At 38.1% G+C, this 19,630-nt stretch overlaps 1 protein-coding gene across 1 annotated transcript in view; it reads left to right on the forward strand.

Annotated features, from left to right (window-relative positions):
- POLN (DNA polymerase nu) overlaps positions 1–19,630 on the forward strand; it is a 94,511-nt gene that overhangs the window by 42,606 nt on the left and 32,275 nt on the right. The window contains exon 18 of the mRNA XM_065660700.1: positions 18,094–18,176. Coding sequence (XP_065516772.1) covers positions 18,094–18,176 — 83 coding nt within the window. The remainder of the gene's footprint in view (positions 1–18,093; positions 18,177–19,630) is intronic.

A 19,630-nucleotide genomic window follows, 5' to 3' on the forward strand; every position in this document is an offset into this window, starting at 1 on the left:
GTACTGTTTGACAGAACTGTCATGAAATTGCTATTCCAATAAAACTCTCAGAGGCTGGTGTTAACTGGTCACTTAATGTGAGTTTCCGAGTAATGTCATTCTTGGTCTCGTGCTTTATCTTTAAAGTGCTTTTTTTTTTTTCACATGGAAATCAAGTTCATTGAATGTATCTGTTGGCCACTCTGCAATAGATTCGCATTTATCAGCCATCTTTGTCAGTGGAAAGTCCAAACTCACCTCTGCCATCTACATCCAACATATTTTCTGGTCATCTAGCATAGTTACACTGGCTAAAACTTAAGATGGTATAAACACATTTTAAGGTTCACTTGTATATGCTTGGTACTATTCTTACTCTTATCCTGTCTGAAATGATCATAAGCCATTACCAATGATCTTACAGCCAGTACTGTGTTGTGTCCCATGAAGAGTAAGCCTTAAAAGACAGGTCAACACCTGCTATTACAAGAACACCAGAAGTGCATTACATTAATGACCTACTTGCCACTGAACACATAGAAACATTTCAAGGCTTACCTAAACATTTTAAAATTTGTAATATAGTGGATTCCAGCTACCACCTTGTGTAATATTTTCTTGATGTCCTATGACAGTTGTAGTCCTTTGAAAGCTAAACCATCAGCCTGGTGCTGAAGTGATGAGAGCTGTCTTGGCAGCTGTCTGACCTGCCAAGGGACCTAACTGCCATAAGACATCCAATGACAAGTGATCTCAGACTGAAATTGCTCTCACTTCTATAATCTCGCTTTTACACAATAAATGAAAAAGAAGTAGTTAAGTAATTGTCTTTAAAATGCAGTTGATGGGCATATCCTAAAACCAGTTCCAAAGACAGAGGCTGCAAAATAAGTCCACAGTCTTTTAGGTAGCTTCAATTTCTTTCTTAATTAGAGGTGCAGTGACAATCTCTTTCAAACTGTTCATTTGTCACCCTTCTCAGTAGGCTGTTGTTCCTCTGTCGTAGTATATACTCATATTGACCATATTGGGTTAAAATCCAAGAAAAGTATCTTGATTTAACTAAGCACATAAGTACACCATAAAGACATGATTCCATCCTACCTGACTGGTTCTTTGCTTTCCTGTGTGAGTTGCTTTCTTGGATTGAGGTAGTACTGCTTCAGAGTTCCTATGACTCAAGCATTAGACTCTACTTACATTTTTTGGATTATGTCGTTTCCTCTGCTTCTTTAGAATCTGCCTTTGAGAACTGGAGAGCCTTCATAGTGATAAATTAACTGTATCCAGGAGAGCATAAAGATACCTTCCATCAAGGGTGCTGAGGGCAGCCTAGGCATACAAACGCAGTTGTATTATGTATGAGTTTGGAACTATCTTAACCATTTTAATCTTGAAGATGTTATCAGCATGTTCCAATGTAATATAAACATCTTTGATATCTGCAAATTATGTTTATTCCCTGTGTTTTAGATTCCTAAACCTAAAATAGAATACAAACCCCAGTGCTGGGTTGCCAAACTCCATGTACAATGCCAAAGTATGTATCTCAGAGGGTGAAAAAGGCTATATCCTGACCACAGAGCCATCTAGGAGTATTTGATGAGCAATTCTAATCACTGAAGTTTGCATTTGAACTCCTCTTAGAAAGCTGGAACAGAATGACAGTGACAGCTAGTGGTCCAAAGTCCATGCGTGAAGGTACCTCCTAGATAAGTAGTGTTCTTTGAAATAAGTGAGCAGGACTAGCTCTTTTCAAGTGGCTGTGATGACCAACTTTTATGTAAGAGCTACGTGATTGGGGACCTCACTTCAACTTTTTAAATCTTAGAGTATTCAACTCAACATCTCACTCCTCCCAGGAAATTACAAAAAAAGGTTAGACTTTGTATGTTACATCTGAGATTCTGTTCAGCAAATATTGTAAAGCTGAAATTGGATTTGTTAAGAGGTGATTTAGTAAAAACATAATAGAAGTCTACAAATAACAAAAGGTTATTGCAAAGAATTGGATAGAGTGTGAACTAAGAATAAGGAGTGGACTTATCCTGTTGTAAGAGATGTTTCAGTTGAAGAAATCTTTTGAATACTAAAGGTAGATAAATATGGAGATGGGTTACCTATGAAGGCTGTGGAATTTCCATCACTGGAAGGAAAGGGACAATTAGACAAATATTTCCAAGGATAGCTGAGGGCATTTCTCAGACTCTCTCACAACTGTTTTTTTATGACACCATGATCTTATAGCAGATACATTCAGTTGGAAAGGGATTTCTCTATTTCAGTCCCATCTGGGGGCTTATTTGTTTTTTACTTAGTGATTCTTTAATTCTGTTTGTTAGTAGTAGCTACAGGGACAAAAGTAAAAGATTTATAGAATCATAGAATAGTTAGGGTTGGAAAGGACCCTAAAATCATCTAGTTCCAACCCCCCCTGCCATGGGCAGGGACACCTCACACTAAACCATGCCACACAAGGCTCTGTCCAACCTGGCCTTGAACACTGCCAGGGATGGAGCATTTGCAGCCTCCCAGGGCAACCCATTCCAGTGCCTCACCACCCTCACAGGAAAGAATTTCCTCCTTATATCCAATCTAAACTTCCCCTGTTTAAGTTTGAACCCATTACCCCTTGTCCTGTCACTACAGTCCCTAATGAAGAGTCCATCCCCAGCACCCCTATAGGCCCCCTTCAGGTACTGGAAGGCTGCTATGAGGTCTCCACGCAGCCTTCTCTTCTCCAGGCTGAACAGCCCCAACTTTCTCAGCCTGTCTTCATATGGAGGTGCTCCAGTCCCCTGATCATCCTCGTGGGCCTCCTCTGGACTTGTTCCAACAGCTCCATGTCCTTTTTATGTTGAGGACACCAGAACTGCACACAATACTCCAGGTGAGGTCTCACGAGAGGAGAGTAGACCTCCTTTGACCTGCTGGTCACGCTCCTTTGGATGCAGCCCAGGATACGGTTGGCTTTCTGGGCTGCAAGCGCACACTGAAGCCAGCTCATGTTCATTTTCTCATCGACCAGCACCCCCAAGTCCTTCCCTGCAGCGCTGCTCTGAATCTCTTCTCTGCCCAACCTGTAGCTGTGCCTGGGATTGCTCTGACCCAGGTGTAGGACCTTGCACTTGTCATGGTTAAACTTCATGAGGTTAGCATCAGCCCACCTCACAAGCGTGTTATGACTCACCTGAGTACTCTAAATAAAACAGTGAGACTTTCATGTTGGCTTTCCTTCTAAACTCATGAATTATGCTTTTTGATATTTTGGGGTGGCCTGTGTTTTGTGTTCGGTTGGCTGGGGTGTTTTTGCACAATAGTCCCATTTCCGTGTGATCTTGGAGGACGCTTAACGTAACTGTGGCCTTGCAATTAGAGCATGCTTTAATTATATGTCACTGGAAGGCAGAGTTGTGGATATGAATCCTATCTCAGAAGAGACAACTGAGTTGCTGTCCCTCAGTAGCTGGGCAACTGTTCCAGAGTGGTACCTCTTTCATCTTATACTAAGAAAAAGCCAGAAACTCCAAACCTGGTAGCCAGAAACTGTCAATATGAATAATGATGTAATCAGTTCACATTTCCTAGATTGGGTCCTGCAGGAATCACAGAGGAGCTCAGGGAGCCTCAGAGTGGGCCTGTGATGAGCATGTGCGTAATGTAGAGTTTTAGGAGCCTATTGAACTGTCAGAAGGGAAGAGCTCTCTGAGGTACCTAGAGAATTCAAGGACTTCCAGGATTAAGGGACCACGTTTCTCTGTGAGATTAAATCAATGCAATCTTAATCTAGAAACATTTGTTAAATGATGCCTTTTCAACATAAAAATACTTGTTCTGTAGATGATATTTACTATTTGAGAAAGGGAAAAATTCAGAAGGGTCTTTAATTTACAATGCAGTATTAAATATGCAGTATTAAAAGATAATAACCTGAATAATCTAGTAACTGCCACCATTGCCATATGAAAACAGTCATTCTCTTCAAACTATTAATTTCTACCTAAAAGCTATAATTTAACCTGTACACATTAACTGCTGATGGTGAATTAGGGTAACAAAGTAATTAGTGGGTACTCTTTAAGGGTGATACTTACTCTGATTATACCAATGGAAAGATGATTTCTGATAGTTGTGTACAATGCTTGCACTCAAGGCTATGATTGAAAGAAAGCTGGGGAATTTAATAGTGATCTAGTTGCTCCTGTTTCACTTCGAGGTCTGAGTTTGGTAAAGTCCAAACCACAAAATATTCCCTTCCCTCTCATCTCCTTCCTCATATTCATACTTTTAGTGCTTTGCTTTGTGTAATAATGGAGAACAGGATGAATACATGATCCTCCAGGTACTGAATTTACTTTCTAGTAGGTATTGAGTCTGTGTGGCTTTCAGAGACTTTAAACAAATGGCTGCAGAGTAAGAGGACAATCTTTGTAGCAATGGCTGTTACTATCTAAAATAAAGAAGTTTCTAGCTATAATGGGATTTGTAAATACTTTAACACTAATATTTTTGAAAATCATTCCTTTCCATGTTTATAGTATGGGCTTGGTTGGCTGACACTTTAGGACATGAAAGGGTCTTCAGCTTACAGTATCCTTGCCAGAATCAGAGTAACTCGAGCACTTGATTTCCAGTAATTTTCAGAACTGCAGGCTGTTTGTAAAATGTACTGAGCACAGAAGTCCATCTCTCCTCAGCTGGGATCATGGTAATACTTGTTGTGAACCGTTTTGGTAAGAGACATGCTAATTTTGGAAATTGCTTGAGAAAAGCCCCAGAGAGAAACAAAGCACAAAGCCCAGAACTACCTGGGATTGCCATAACAGAAATACAAAAGTTTGGTGGGTTGTTTTGTTGTGGGTTTTTTTGAGTATAAAAATAAATAATAAGTTAAATGAAAAGACCACAGTGCAGAAGGATGTTTGTTCTTCACAAATGGTCTTCCTTCAGGAAGTGGGGATATCTTATTTCTTCAGCACTTGCCAAGTGAACTGATTATAGCTAATAATGGCAAGGTGAGCCAAACTTGTACACTGGCAGTTGATACAGTGGGAACTATGGCAAAATAGGGAGTCTTGTTTTTCCAGCCACTTGGCAGCTCAGGATACTTCCTGACAGTAGCTCTATCTGTTGCTATCCTGCCACGTTCTGAAGAACACAGGAAATAAGCAGAGGTATTTTGGATATTGCTGAAATAAATCAAAATAAGTCCTCAAAAGTAAGTCCTCATGGGCTGAATTACACAAAAAGATAGTGTACTGCCTCTGTTTGAGAAAGATAAGGTCAAGTATGCACAAATGCTTAGGGGTAGGCTGACTAAATATACATACACTCGCCCATACCATTTTTATGCAACCTTGTCTCAAATGCATTCTTTGTATCAAATAGACTGGAGATTCATCCTCAGCAAAACACTGTATTTTTTTAGGTCACTTCATATAAATGTACGGTATTGCAGACATAGAATTCAGTAAAGCTGCCTACTTCCTTAAATAGCAAGAACAAAGGCCAGTTAATCAAGAATGAGATAAATAGATCTGTAGATAAATGGGTTTTAAAAGGCAATGAATGTTTGTGCTTCTGTATTAATTTTAGGAAAATATTAACAATATGCACTAGAAAGAGTCATTATTAATCAAGAACTGTCACCTGGGTGTTTGTTAGGTGATTAGGGAATAATGAAATAATCATGCTCACCCAGGTGGAGCTCTATCAAGAAGATAGGAAGAACTTCATCTCTCTTCCCATCCCCATTGGCAGATGTGATTACAAAATGCAGCCCCAGGGTTACACAGCTCCCTTTTCCCCAGTTAGAAATCTCAGTTTTATTCATTGTCTAAATAATGAGAGATACCAGATCAGGACTCTTAGAACTCTACCTTTGTCTAAAGACTTTCTAGGTAGTCCAGGCTATTTCATACTCTTCCAAACAGGCATTAAAATGTGTTGTCTCTTGGATTAATTTCTCCAATTTTATGAACTTAATATAACGTGTAAAATTAATTTGAGTTAATTCATTTCACTTCATACATTGCAAAATAATGATTTTTTTTTTTTTTTGATTGGGAGTTGCAGTGAAGAAGAGACAGTCTGTGCCATTGAGCACATACAAGATCATGAAGCTACATTCTGCAATATTAAGACAAACTACTAGTATGGTATAAACTTGTATTCCTTTGAGAATAAACGTGGTCTCTTGTGGTAGGAAAAGATGCAGTGACAGCAGTTGTTAAGAAACAGAAACATTCAAAAGAGGCACTCTAAGAAAGACAGAATATCTCACACTGCTGGTGAGTGCTTTACGCTTGGTAAGAGTATGCCTGGTCTTACACAGGAGTGTAAGACTAGAAGGAACTTTTTGGTCATGAAATTGTTGCAGGTGACAATGTCATAAACTCTGTTTTATAGATTGGCAGGGTCTCAACTTTGAGCTGGTTTTAACCTACTTAATGCCATTGAAGAGCTGTTGAATTCCCCATTCCTCTTCTGGTTAGAAATCTCTTGCTTTCTATTTTATATTTATTCCTACAGTTTATATACCCAAATTATTCTTGCCAGTGTTGCCCATTAACTTTATTAGCTCCCCTTGCCCCCCAGTGTTTGCTTTGTATAATACTTCAGGAAGGCAATGAACTGTGTTCTCAGCCCTCATTCTTTAAGGAAACAAGCTCTCTTCGGCTATTTGTCATCAAAATACCTTAATGGACTAGTATCAGGGTCAGCTAGTTATGATGACATGGAACTCCACTTCTGTTCATCTGTATTTCTTCTTGGTAAGAGAATGAGCCTCTGTGGCACTGAATTACTGTTTGACTAAGCTCGTTCAGTTACCAAAGCCAGCTTTTTAGCTAGCTCTGAAATCCCTGCACCAGAGCAGTCTCAGGAATACTTGTATCATGGTCCAGAAACATTATTTTGGAGCAGCCACAAAACTGGGCTAGCAGAATGATGGATGAAGCAAATAAATAGACTACTTGAGAGGCTAACTTTATTATAATAAATTTAGTGCCAGGCATGTTTCTGGTTGCTGGCACTCAGAATCTGAGTTAGTAAATTGGTCCCTGTCATGGCCAGGGCTCTGGACCAAACAATTCCTGGAGACAGTTTCAGAATTAGGATGGGCCAGGAATTATTTCTACCAGACTGCTGGATGCAGCACCATGTTTGGATGGTAAGACAGTTCTAAAGTATGGATATGCGGTGTTATTTTCCGGTTTTCCACAGTGCTTCAGAATATTGATGAGCAGTTTAATTTCTTACTATTGACATACTCAGTGGCTCTTTTCACCTGGTTGATTTCCTTCCCAACCCATTCAATATTCTCGTAGCCTGCCACCACGAAATTCATGTTTCTTGAGCATGGTAACCAAGCCAGATAAAATACCTGGTTAACTACCCCAGACAAAATCTCACCAGTATATTGTACAGCCATACTAATATCGTCCTGTCATTGCAAATAGCTTACCTCACATGTCCTGAAATTGCATTTGTTTTTTTCACAACCAAACCATGCTGCTACCTACTTGTTCCATGATCAATTATTACAACTTTTCTGCTTTTCTAATTCCCCATCCTTTACTTCATCCAAAAATTCCATACTTTAAAAAAATCTTATTTGCAGATAAAATAGCTTGCAGAAAAACTATCGTCTGTTCTCTAGACTCTGTGAAAGGGTTTATTTTTATGTAGGGGTAGGTTCGCAATTAGTACAGTCTGGAGGGGGGAAATGGTGTGAGGGTACTGTCTAATTTTGTTCCTCTCTGCTCTGTTGGAGAAGAGGTCGTGAAAGAGCTTGGAAGACAACCTTCGGGATCTCTGAATATTGTATTTCTGTTTCTCTTTTCTGTCCTATTATTATACTCACTTTGGGATTAGGCAGTGTCTTATATCTGCTTGAAAACATTGTGAAATCAGCTGTAATTGTATCTTCGAGTTATGTCTCCGGTTTTGGCCTAGGAGTATTTGGCCTGGTATGTCATCAATGGTAAAGTTCATTACTTTTGCTTAAATTTCTATAAGGCTGGCAGATTAAATCTTTGTTCTGCAGAAGCATCATTATTTAAATCAGACTTTTTTGTATTAGGCAAAAAGCACTAACTCTAGAGAGATTTTCATCCCTCTCTCAATACACATCACTTGTGAAATATGTCTGTTTGTTAGTGAATGATTGCACTGTTACATTTTTGCATAATAAAGGAATTGTACTAAAGCATGCTTCTCAAAAGATTCTGACAGGAAACACTGGGAAATGATGGCATTTGGAAATAAAATGTGCATGATAGCTGTAATAATTTTTGTCTTGCCTTTGGAATACCTATGTTAGGTAGCTCTGCTTCCACAAATGAGGGTTTAAATATATATATATTGGAATATTTCTGTTGAGATATAGGAGACAGATCTAGGCTTGTAATGGTCAATTATTGCAATATGATTTTTCAAGGAGCATTCATGTAGTGGTTTAATTAAGTTACTTCTCTCTCCGTGTACTCCCTTCTTCTCCCTTGTCCTATCCCCCCACACCAAATGACTGTAAATGCTCTTGGACTGTAAATGCTGAAATGTAGTGAAAGGGAGGGTGTTCAGTTTGCCTCCTCAGAATCAGAGTCTTAAAACATTTTAAGCTCTGAGTTCAACACCTCATGGGTGTTGGTGGGGGATATTTTAACAGTTTTACTTCTGCAGCAAAGCAATTTCTATCTGTTTTGAAAGCTCACTTGCAATAGTTGATATTAATCAAACTTAATACTTGTTTTGCACTCTGACACACTGTCTATATGTCAGCTTATGGAAATTCCACCTTGTAGTTTACAGTCCCTTGGAGAAGTGCAGCTGTGGCATTTGTTTAGACTTGCAGATAATAAGGCGGAGGGAATGAAGCCTTCAAGAAGCATAATGACTTTTGTTTTTAGAAGAGCTAAACAATAGCTTTAAATAAACCAGGCTGCTAACTACAAGTTTAAACAGACAGCTTAATTTTATGCCGCATTGGAAGCTTATTATTATTGCACATTAAATGCTTTTTTGGCATTCTAGGATAAATGAAAAATCAAGTTTTAGAATTGTCACCACCACAGCTAATGCACAAGCTGGTAAAAAAGCAGACTCTGAGGAGGCTGGACAATCCTCCCTTGTTTTGTGCAGTCTAATAACATTTGCCTTTGCTAATTCCATGGGGAGGCTTTTTTGTGTATGAAAAGCTGTCTCCAAATAGTTATCTCCTTCTAGCTTGACTTTGATAAAATGCTACATTTTATGAGCGCACTCCAGAGCTTAATAATATGTTTCCATTTATTTCATTTAACTCAATTAACTTTAGTGTCAGGCCAGATCTTGATGAAATCAAGAATGCAAAGGCAATTCAATCTTCACTTTTACTCTGCCTTTAATTCTGTGTGATTACAAGCACAATAGAAATTTAAGCTGCAAGAGGTGTTTTTAGTGAAGATTGAAGAGATGGGATATGAAGTATCTCATCCCCCTCTGCAGAGCTCATTTATTCAAGACCTTCATATATAACATGACTGATTTCTTCCTCTTTTGATTGCCTTGGAAAGATATTTAAAAGTCTGCTGCTTATTTTTTTCTGAACTCTGTAGATGCAGTTTGATGTAATGTGACATCTTCTCCCATCTTCTCCTGCTTTTTTTTTTTCTCCTGAGCAATCTGTACATTGTTGTAACAACATTATAGCTCCATATTTTGTTCCATGTAGTATCTGAGATGGCAGTTACATCAACTTTTGACTATGTATTAAGAAGGCTGTCTGCTTCTGATTCACTTTTCTGGTAAAGGATGGTCTATCTATCTGTTTAGAAAGTTATGAGACTTCTAACAGGCCCAAATGAATAATTATTTGATCATTTGCTACAGCTATTTGTATCATGTCCCAAAATGGCTTCTGTTCCTTCTTACGTCTTTGTAGCCTCTTACAGAGAAGCTTGAAAAGTATATGTGGTAAGTGAAGAAAGAACCCTTAGAGCATTGATTTACAATTGATCCCTGACATTGTCATATACAAATGGCCTCTGACAAATTCTGTCATCCCATTTTGTACAGACCCCTTAATCTGTTTACTTTCATTCTTCTAGTGATGGGGCTCATCGCTGCTGAAGTACACATTGGCATCTGGAGCTGGGAGTTAGTTACCCTGACTTATTTTTATCCTGTGCTTTTTATCCTATCCTTTTATCCATAGACCCTAAAATAAGAATTCCCTCTATTTATAGAATCATAGAATAGTTAGGGTTGGAAAGGACCTCAAGATCATCTAGTTCCAACCCCCCTGCCATGGGCAGGGACACCTCACACTAAACCATCCCACACAAGGCTTCATCCAACCTGGCCTTGAACACTGCCAGGGATGGAGCATTCACAACCTCCCTGGGCAACCCATTCTAGTTCCTCACCACCCTAACAGGAAAGAATTTCCTCCTTATCTCCAATCTAAACTTCCCCTGTTTAAGTTTTAACCCGTTACCCCTTGTCCTGTCACTACAGTCCCTGACGAAGAGTCCCTCCCCAGCATCCCTATAGGCCCCCTTCAGATACTGGAAGGCTGCTATGAGGTCTCCACGCAGCCTTCTCCTCTCCAGGCTTAACAGCCCCAACTTCCTCAGCCTGTCTTCATACGGGAGGTGCTCCAGTCCCCTGATCATCCTCATGGCCCTCACATGACTCAGAATAAATATCACTTGTCCATGTAATTCACTATGTAAGAGAGGCTGCAGATGCGAGAAGAAAGCCCTTCTTTTTTGTTCCTACAGGACTGAAGGAGAGAAAAGGTGAAGGTTGTAGGGTAGGATGTGCTCTTTTAAGCACTTCCTTTGATGTTGGGGACTTTCTGTTCTAACTGACAGATGTCCAGAATTGTGCATTTTTAAAGAAAAACTCTAAGTGAACTTCTTCCTCAAGAGCACTGAAAATAAGTGTGATCTAATTTACCTCTTCAGTATCCATTTGCTGGTATTTCAATATGCAGGTAAATATCTTAATAAAGATAATGGATCACTTTACTCTCAAATGAATCCTTCAATAAATTGATACTGATGATAGCTGTAATTTATGACATGACCTTGTTACAATTTCTTTATCTGTTTCCCTGCTACTTTAAAATAGAGCAACAGGAGACTTCTGGTCCACAGAACAATCAGCAAAGACGTATCTTTATTTTCTGTAAAATATGTGAAAGCTACATATCATGCTCTTTAAAAGAAGGCTTAGGAGTAATGAAATGAATCTTCATGCAATGGCCTGTGGAGGCAATTCAGACAAAATAAATTATTTTATGATTAACTGTTGGTAGGACTTGTAATATCCTAAAGTGTTTTTGGAGTCTTGCGAAAGAATTTCATTCGGGTTATAAAGCTTTCTGTGGTGCTAAATAGATATAAAACAAATTAAAATACAGTTTGGTAGGGTGGCATATGAAGAGGTAAAAGAGATGCAATGATGGAAATGTTAGCTGTTATATAGGAAGGATGACATCAAGCTGACAGTGCCTTAGTCTTTCATTCAAGGAAGTTGAGCACGATTAAAAGTTTTTATAAAAACCTCTAAATAAACAAAACCTTCATTTAAGTTCCCTGAGTGGAAGGTTGTGACCCTCTACCCTTTGTGCTTAAGTACATGAAAACCCTATATTTACATGGGAGATCCAAGCTAGACATTTTCCAACATGCGCAGTAGCCACTGGAAGACGTTTCTGCCTCTCTTGGTGCCAGAGTGGAAATAAACACAGTATGAGATGGGGACTCCAAAAGAGAAGGAGATGTGAGGAATCTGATGTACTACTTAAGGTATCTCAATGCCCTAGTTTGTTGGCTCATTTACTGGTATCTATCCTTGGGTAAAGATCTCCTTTGTGTTATTCTGTAACCTTATATCTCACTTATACAAACCAGGTTACAATAAAAATGTGAATACAACCATTTGACATAACATCTGAATCAGACATGAGAAGTATTTAGAAGTGACATAAAGAAATATAAGAAAAAACAGCTTAATATGTAATTAGGTTACATCAGAGAGGTCTGTCTCCAATAGCTACTTACCTGCTGTTTCCCTTCTGACAAGATATTAGTCTGCATTTCAGTCTTGTAGATGCTTCTTTCTTTTTTCTGTATTTCCACTCCTCTGGGCTGTCCAGACAAATCTCATTTTTCATCCTGATGTCTCTAAGCTCTTATTAGGAAGAGAATGTAGCTACTTTTTATTCAGAACATAATTTTGTAAATACCACATATTTATAGAAGACATATATATATATATGGTTATTTATGTGGGTTTCACATTCTTATTCAAACTGTATATTAAAACTGTGTATTATAAAAATATCTAGATGATCTAATTATATGTACTTTATGCCTGCCTGTTGGCATAAATATATATATATATATATATATATATATATTATACTCTGCCTTTGACATGTGAGGCAGAGTAGTGACAGTGGCTTCAGGGAAACTGTTAACCAGCCTCTTCCTTTTCTGTATTTTATAGCAGATCAGCCAGGCAAAAGTTGTTCCAAGATTGCTTTCTCATATTACCTAAAAATATCAAGACAACTTATGCCAGAGCCTTGTCAGCATTTTCCATTAGTCATGGAATAGCAGCTGTCCAAAAAATTGCTTATTCTTATGCATTGCATTAACAGTGAACAGACTATGTTATGTGTAGCTAATAATTTCCATATGTTTAGGATGCTCACATACACTCTGGTATATATACTGCTTACTTTAGTTATAGCAAGGCCAATATAAATAAAAATGTAAGCATTCAGAATTTACCTCCTACATGATCTATCCAGTGGTGATACCACTGTAAACTGAGGTTTGCTTGCAGTTGTCACTTATTACATCAATTGTCTATACCAGTTTCATATGCCAACACAAAGTTACAGACACAAAGTTAGAAAATATAAAGCCCTCATCTGCTCTTAAATAGCAACAAGTGATTGAAAGTGAGAGATTTATATAGTTCACTGATGAAATTAAAAAAAGCTGTAAAAGCAATCGGGTGAACAAATGTGTATTCACTCATCTATCCACTCATTTATTGGACATTAATGACCATGTTTAAAGTGAGTTTCATGGCAGTCCATCTCATTTCCCACAGCAACAATTCACAGCTAGGACCTGGATTAATTGTCATATGCAGGAGAGCAGCCAAGAGCTTTGTGGCTTTTATGACTGAGCGTAGCTTGGCTGAGATGTAGTGCCGATCAAGGCAATGCAAGACTGCCAGATATTGTGTTTGAGAAGTTTGTTCTGCCTCTTCCTGTACACAAACAGAGGACTTCCGTCACCATACAACATTTCCCAGAAATGCTGAAATGTCTTATCGCATTCTTTCAAGACTGATTTCCTTCCATTTCTACCTGTTCGCAAACTTTAGTTTGGCATTGCTCAAACCTTATGCAGCTTTTACAGCCTTTTTGGGTTTTTTTTAATAGTTTCTGTACTTTGTGCCGCGTGTGCTCATTTCTGTGTCCTACAATTTGTGTTATTTCTTTCTTTTGTATATTCTGTGCAGGTTTAAAACAAATCCACCAAGAACTCTGTATTAAATGTGTTATTCCAGTTTATAGTAAGTTTTTCAATTACAAATATGATTGCTGTATTTCTTGAGTGTTAACAATTTTGGTATTCATATGTTTTAAAGACTTAAGACTTAAACAGAAACGTCTTCGAGATATCCATTAAACCTCATTAATATATGAAAATGTGTAGTTTATTTTGGGGAAACTGTGGAAAAAAATCAAGATATTACCTCTGAAAAAGTAATAAATTCCATATGCTTGTTTTTAAGTTTCATACTGCACTGTATCGTTTTACTCAGAATTTCACCTTATCTTTCATTGCAGTTTCGCTACAAATGTTTTCTCCCTTTTTTTCACTCTAAGAATCAGGCACCTAGTCCATTTTAGGCATCCAGCCCAGTTCTTAACAAAACCACCTTTTAAAAGATTTTATGTATCTCTACTCTCACTGTCTTTGTCAGATTCTCTGCAGTTTTTGGCTCTAAGTTGTTTTGCTGTCCTCACAGACCTTTCCAGATCGTTTAGCTCTGCTAATTCCTTCCAGGAGTAATGAGATTTCTTAACTTGAACATGTCTTCCAGTGCTGAAGTCCATTCTTTATTCCACCTAATAGATGTGTATCGAATAAAATACTATAAAGCAAAGTACTTGCAAAGCAGTACTAAATGAAGAAAGGTAAAAGGGAAAACAAATTACAGATGTGGAAGTAGACTGAGACAAGGAGGCAGGCAAGGGCAAGAATGTAGGAGGTGAAATATTGCACATTTAGAGATGGCAAATCAGGAGGGATTTGAGGGTAATGATTATATTGATTACAAACTTGAATAGTGTATTTGTGAGACTAATGAGAAGGATATCATAAAATGGAAAAATACTTCGTAGGTTAGAACTAATAACTGCATATGTATTTCCTACAGAACTTCAGAAATCATGCTATTTCCACAACAGAACCACAGCAAATTCTTTCTTCCCTTGAACCCTTTTTGCATCTATTTCTATTACACTGTATAAGCTTTCATCTTGTTCCACCAGATGTGCATACAGTATTGGGTGAGATGAAATCTGCCTAGGTGTCTCTGTCTGGGCCCAGCAACTAAGGCTTTTTTATGCCCATTCAGCTTCCTTTTTCAGGTTCAAGTTTATTTGAAAACAGTGCATCTCTACTATAGATCTATTTTACATCATACCAGAATTCAACACTAAGTATTTCCATGCCTTTGATAGCTTGCTTAGTGATTGTAGCTCAGAAATTTCTTACACAAGTAGGCAGATAACAGCATCTCCTTTTCAGTATTATGGTATTCCATGATGAGTCCAAAGCCAGACTAAAGGTTTTAATTTTAAATAGGTTCTTATGGTACACATTAAAACAAATTGATTACCACAAATACAACTTTGTAGAGAAAACAGGCTGAACAAGAAGCCTCACTGAGGGTTTCTAAAATGGCTGCTGCACTTCTGGGAAATTGCTCCCCCTCCCTGCTTCCCCCATTTTGTTATTCAAAGGAGTAAGTAGTCTTCATCTCAAACTGCAGGGATGCCACTCTGTATTACAGAAGGCATCAAGCATCCTAGGTAGAAAACAATCACTGTCAATAGAAACTGAAAAATCATTTTCATCATTGGAAACAAAAAGGAATAGTTTTGATTAATGACTTCTGTTTGCTCAAGCACTTGTGATTTATATGGCAATTTCATACCTTATTATTCTGGATTCTTGAATGTGGTACATAAATTTACCAATATAGAGTGCTAGATGTAATGCCTTTCTGCCAAGTGCTCATATTTCCCACTCTGACACACTAGGACGTGTTGACTGACCATTTTGTTTTAAGTAGTGACAGGACAAGGGGTAGTGATTTAAACAGGGGAAGTTTAGATTGGATATAAGGAGGAAATTCTTTCCTGCTAGGGTGGTGAGGCACTGGAATGGGTTGCCCAGGGAGGTTGTGAGTGCTCCATCCCTGGCAGTGTTCAAGGCCAGGTTGGATGAAGCCTTGTGTGGGATGGTTTAGTGTGAGGTGTCCCTGCCCATGGCAGGGGGGTTGGAACTATGTGATCTTGAGGTCCTTTCCAACCCTAACTATTCTATGGTTCTATGATTTTAAGTGTTATATTAGAAGAATTATTTGACATAAAGATCTGAACTTTTAATTGCTTCTCATGTATTTCATGACTACCAAAGGTCAGGAAATGCTGAGTGAATGATGTGATTGCCATGATCTCATGATGTGTGTGCATCTGCACTGATAATTGTGTTAGTCAAAGTTTTCTTGTGATTGCTTCCTATGGAAACACAAGATCCTCTCCTGACACTGCCTATCATGATTGCAGCAAGAAGTCTATTTCTGTTTATCCAAGTCAGCCCTGTCAAGTGGAAGGTTATCCTTAATATCCTAGCAGTGAGTCTCTCTGTACACATAACCAAGTTCTAGTGTCTTCTTTCACTGTCAAAGCTTCTCTAGAAACACCAGTCCCTCCCAGCAAGACTCTCATCTTGCTTCTTCCTCAGTAACATGACCTGATAAGAATGTCTATTCCTCTAAAGATCTATATGACTTCTTACCCACTATATTCTTTCCATTATAGCTCTTAGAGAAGTGAGCAACAGCTCATCCCCCTGCTGATCCTTTGGCTTTCAGTTGTCTCTATCTAGCCTCACAGTTTGAATCTTACTTCACTGACTATTGCTGTCCTGCTACCTCTTGCCTTCTCCAGGCCTCTATTTCAAATTATGCAGTATTAGGAAAGCAGTATTACATTTTGTACTGTTTCCCCAGTTTCAGCATTCTTTGGTCTTGGTTGTTAATCACAGATTGGGTCTCAGGTAAGATCTGCTCTCTTATTAGTCTGTTTTCCCTCCTGGTTCTGGGTAGATGCTTTCTCAAGTGTGTGTGTAGCTTAATGCCAGGTTCTTCAGGAAACTCCTGTGGACTTTCTGCCAGAAGTTGCTTCAGGAAATCCTTAATGATGTCTAGTTTCCTAATTCTGCACTTATTAGCTCCAATTGCCATTTTGTCCTCTTACTCAGGTGCATTTGGGAATCTGAACCTGCTTTATTCGAAAGACCCATGAATTTTTGACCTACCATAGCTAAGAAGGCAAATCTTCTTAGTCTCCAACTACCAGGATGATTGACTTTAGTGTAAATAGTTTTCATTACAGATAGAAAACACGATGTATTAGATTATCCAGTTCTTCATGTTTCTCAGCCTAAAATAAGCAATGTAAAGTCTATTTTATCTTTAGCCAAAGACCTTTTGCCCAATGAAGGTTTGAAATAATATTAAATTTTATTTTTCCCTTAAAAAAATCTTTTCTGCAATAAGGACTTGCTTAGATCTGATTGCACTCAAGGTCTACCTGTTTATAATTCAGAGCGCCTAGTTATATTAGCAGTGTGCATAGGTTTGGCTAAATTTCCTGTATGGGCCAGGCAAGCAAAAAATTTGCGGCTCTTGATATTCTACGTGCTTGAATAGTATAGTAATGGTACAAGGCTCTTCTTCAAGAAGATAGACAGAAATATGCCATTTTCTCAAAGCTTGTTATCCAGACTTTCATGACAAAACATCTTTCATGGCCAAACACTCTCATAACAAAGCATAGTAAACTTTGATTTTAAAAATGCAGCCGAATAATCATGAACAGGCTTACTCGCACATTGTGTGTATGTCCTCAAGTATCTCTTATAGCAATTCATCTCTAAGTTCTAAATACAATTTACGTAGGTAGTTATTTTCAGAGTATGAGTAAACGATCGAGATTTCTCCCAGTGCACTTCCATTTAAACCAAATGTGTTTGAATTGTCAATAATGTGGGCATTCTTTCTGAAGCTACGTTTGGATAAAGAAAAGCATAGATGGCACATACTTGATGGTTGCAGAGACTTAGCTTTTTATTTGCAAATTGCTAAATCCATCAGCCATTTTGTAGGACTGTTTACATCAGTTAGTTGTGAATGGGAACCAGGAAGGTTAATACTTTGGTGGGAGTAAACTAGCTACACTCTTTAGTTAAAAAGCAGCTGGTTTATGAAGTTGTTTTTTGTTGCTGTTTTATGAAGCATCCTTGTTGTGGAGCTCTGTAAGATATCTGGAGAGATTCAGTGCATGCTTCTGTCAATCATTATTCTTGATTAAAGGTTGGATATTCCTCTTAGTGAAACATTAGTTTAATAAGCTTTGGGTCAGACATACACTTTGAGTCTATACATCATGTCTTGAAGAAATGCTGTTGCTGGAAATATTCAATTTTTCTCATGGGTCAATAGTGAATCCTTTTCATCCTAAGGAACAAATAATATAGCAGTAGGATTTTCCCAGCCAAGAATGTGATTTTGAAGAAAAGAAGATGAAGATTAGAATAGCTTCATTTACTATTTACTATGGACTATCATCACCAAAATTTGTGAAGAAATTGTGAATTCCTGGCTGAAGAAAACAGTCCTTTAGTGCTTCTAATCATATCTTACAAGTCTGTAGTTATTAAGTGGTTATTGACTTCAAATATATTTTCTGTGGGGATAACAAATTAGTTTTAACTGAAAATGTATTGGGTTTGTTTGTTTGTTTAGGAAGGGGATTCCAAGTGACCAAGTGCAACATGCCGATAGAGAGCAAGCAAAGCGTATAGTTTACTCAGTGGTGTATGGAGCGGGTAAGCTGCTACAGTAGATTTGTACTTCATACTTAATTTATATAAGTAGACTGAATTTCTAAATGTGAATAGAAGTTTGACAAGTATTAAATTTTTATGTTTACCAAAGATTAAATAATTGATAAAATTAATAATTAATCAATTAAATTATCTAGCCACTATCAAATTATCAAATTAATACAGCCACATTGCCATATACAAAGATTACTCTGATGTTGTACTGATTTGCTGCTGATGTAACTGAAGCATTTGTCTTTCTCAAAGATGAGTTTGAGTGGACTTTGCTTTCTGTCAATGTGTAGACAGAGATGAGAATGACTGCAGTGAAATTGGAAGAACTCTAATATTGTCTCAAAACACATCTATAGAATCACAGAATGGCTGAGGTTGGAAGGGATCGCTGGAGGTTATCAAATCCAGCCCCCTGCTCAAGCAGGGACATCTAGAGCCCAGCATCACGTACTGACAGCTTTTGAATTGTCTTCAAGTATGGAGACTCAACAACCTCCCTGGGCAATCTGTGAGAGTGCTCTATCATTCTCACAATATAAAAGTGCTTTCTCACTTTATATCTGAATGTTTGCTGCCATTTTTTCACAACTGCAAAAAAGCTGCAAAAATCCACAGCTACCCATTGTGCCTAAGTCCTGCCCAGGTCCTAGATAAGTCAGGTCATTCTGCATCATTCTGCGTACTTTCCAAAACTACCTGCCATTTCTTAAATGATGCCCAACTCTCCTTATGCTTCATACCTTTTCTGGGAACACAGATGTATGTGTCTCATCAGCCTACAAGCACCTGTGAAGTTCTAGTGAGCAGCTAACTAAACTTTCATGTAGGTCTTCTGAAGTAATCCAAAAGCTCTAAAGAAGATGAGTATTTGGAAAACTCATTTAGGAAATGAGAGCCCTAGGATGCAGGCTTATTTAACTTGGAAGCACTTAAAACTACATTTGGGTTCCTGAGTGAGAATGCTTTCTAAACTGTCTTTTTGCAGTGAGTCATCAATAGTGCTTGAACCAAAGGCAGAGCTGGCCAAAAGCATTCAATTTATTGTTTAGGACATTCAGCTGGAAAAGGGAGAAAAACACTTCAATTTCAGTTCTCCAGAATATCTGTTTTATGTGAAATGTGTCTGTAGATTATATACCTGCATATACAGATAAAAATATATATACACACACTTGCATTTTTACATTAAACTGTATGGCATTTTAAACATCTGTGTTTAACATCTATATTTAAAAAGCCCAGCACTGGCTTCCTGCAATGTAAATTCAGAGCTTCCCATGCTGAGACTGGAATCAAGTCTCCCATTTCCAGCCTGAATTTTTTAATCACTAAAGTACTTCGCAAAATGCAGGCAGTAGCACCCCTGCCCCTTGGTCCATGCAGGCGCTACACATTTCCTATCTGTTCCTTCCACTGTGGTTGAAACAGGCAGATACCTGATT

The sequence above is a fragment of the Lathamus discolor genome, chromosome 1, assembly GCF_037157495.1.
Source record: "Lathamus discolor isolate bLatDis1 chromosome 1, bLatDis1.hap1, whole genome shotgun sequence".
NCBI lineage: Eukaryota > Metazoa > Chordata > Aves > Psittaciformes > Psittacidae > Lathamus > Lathamus discolor.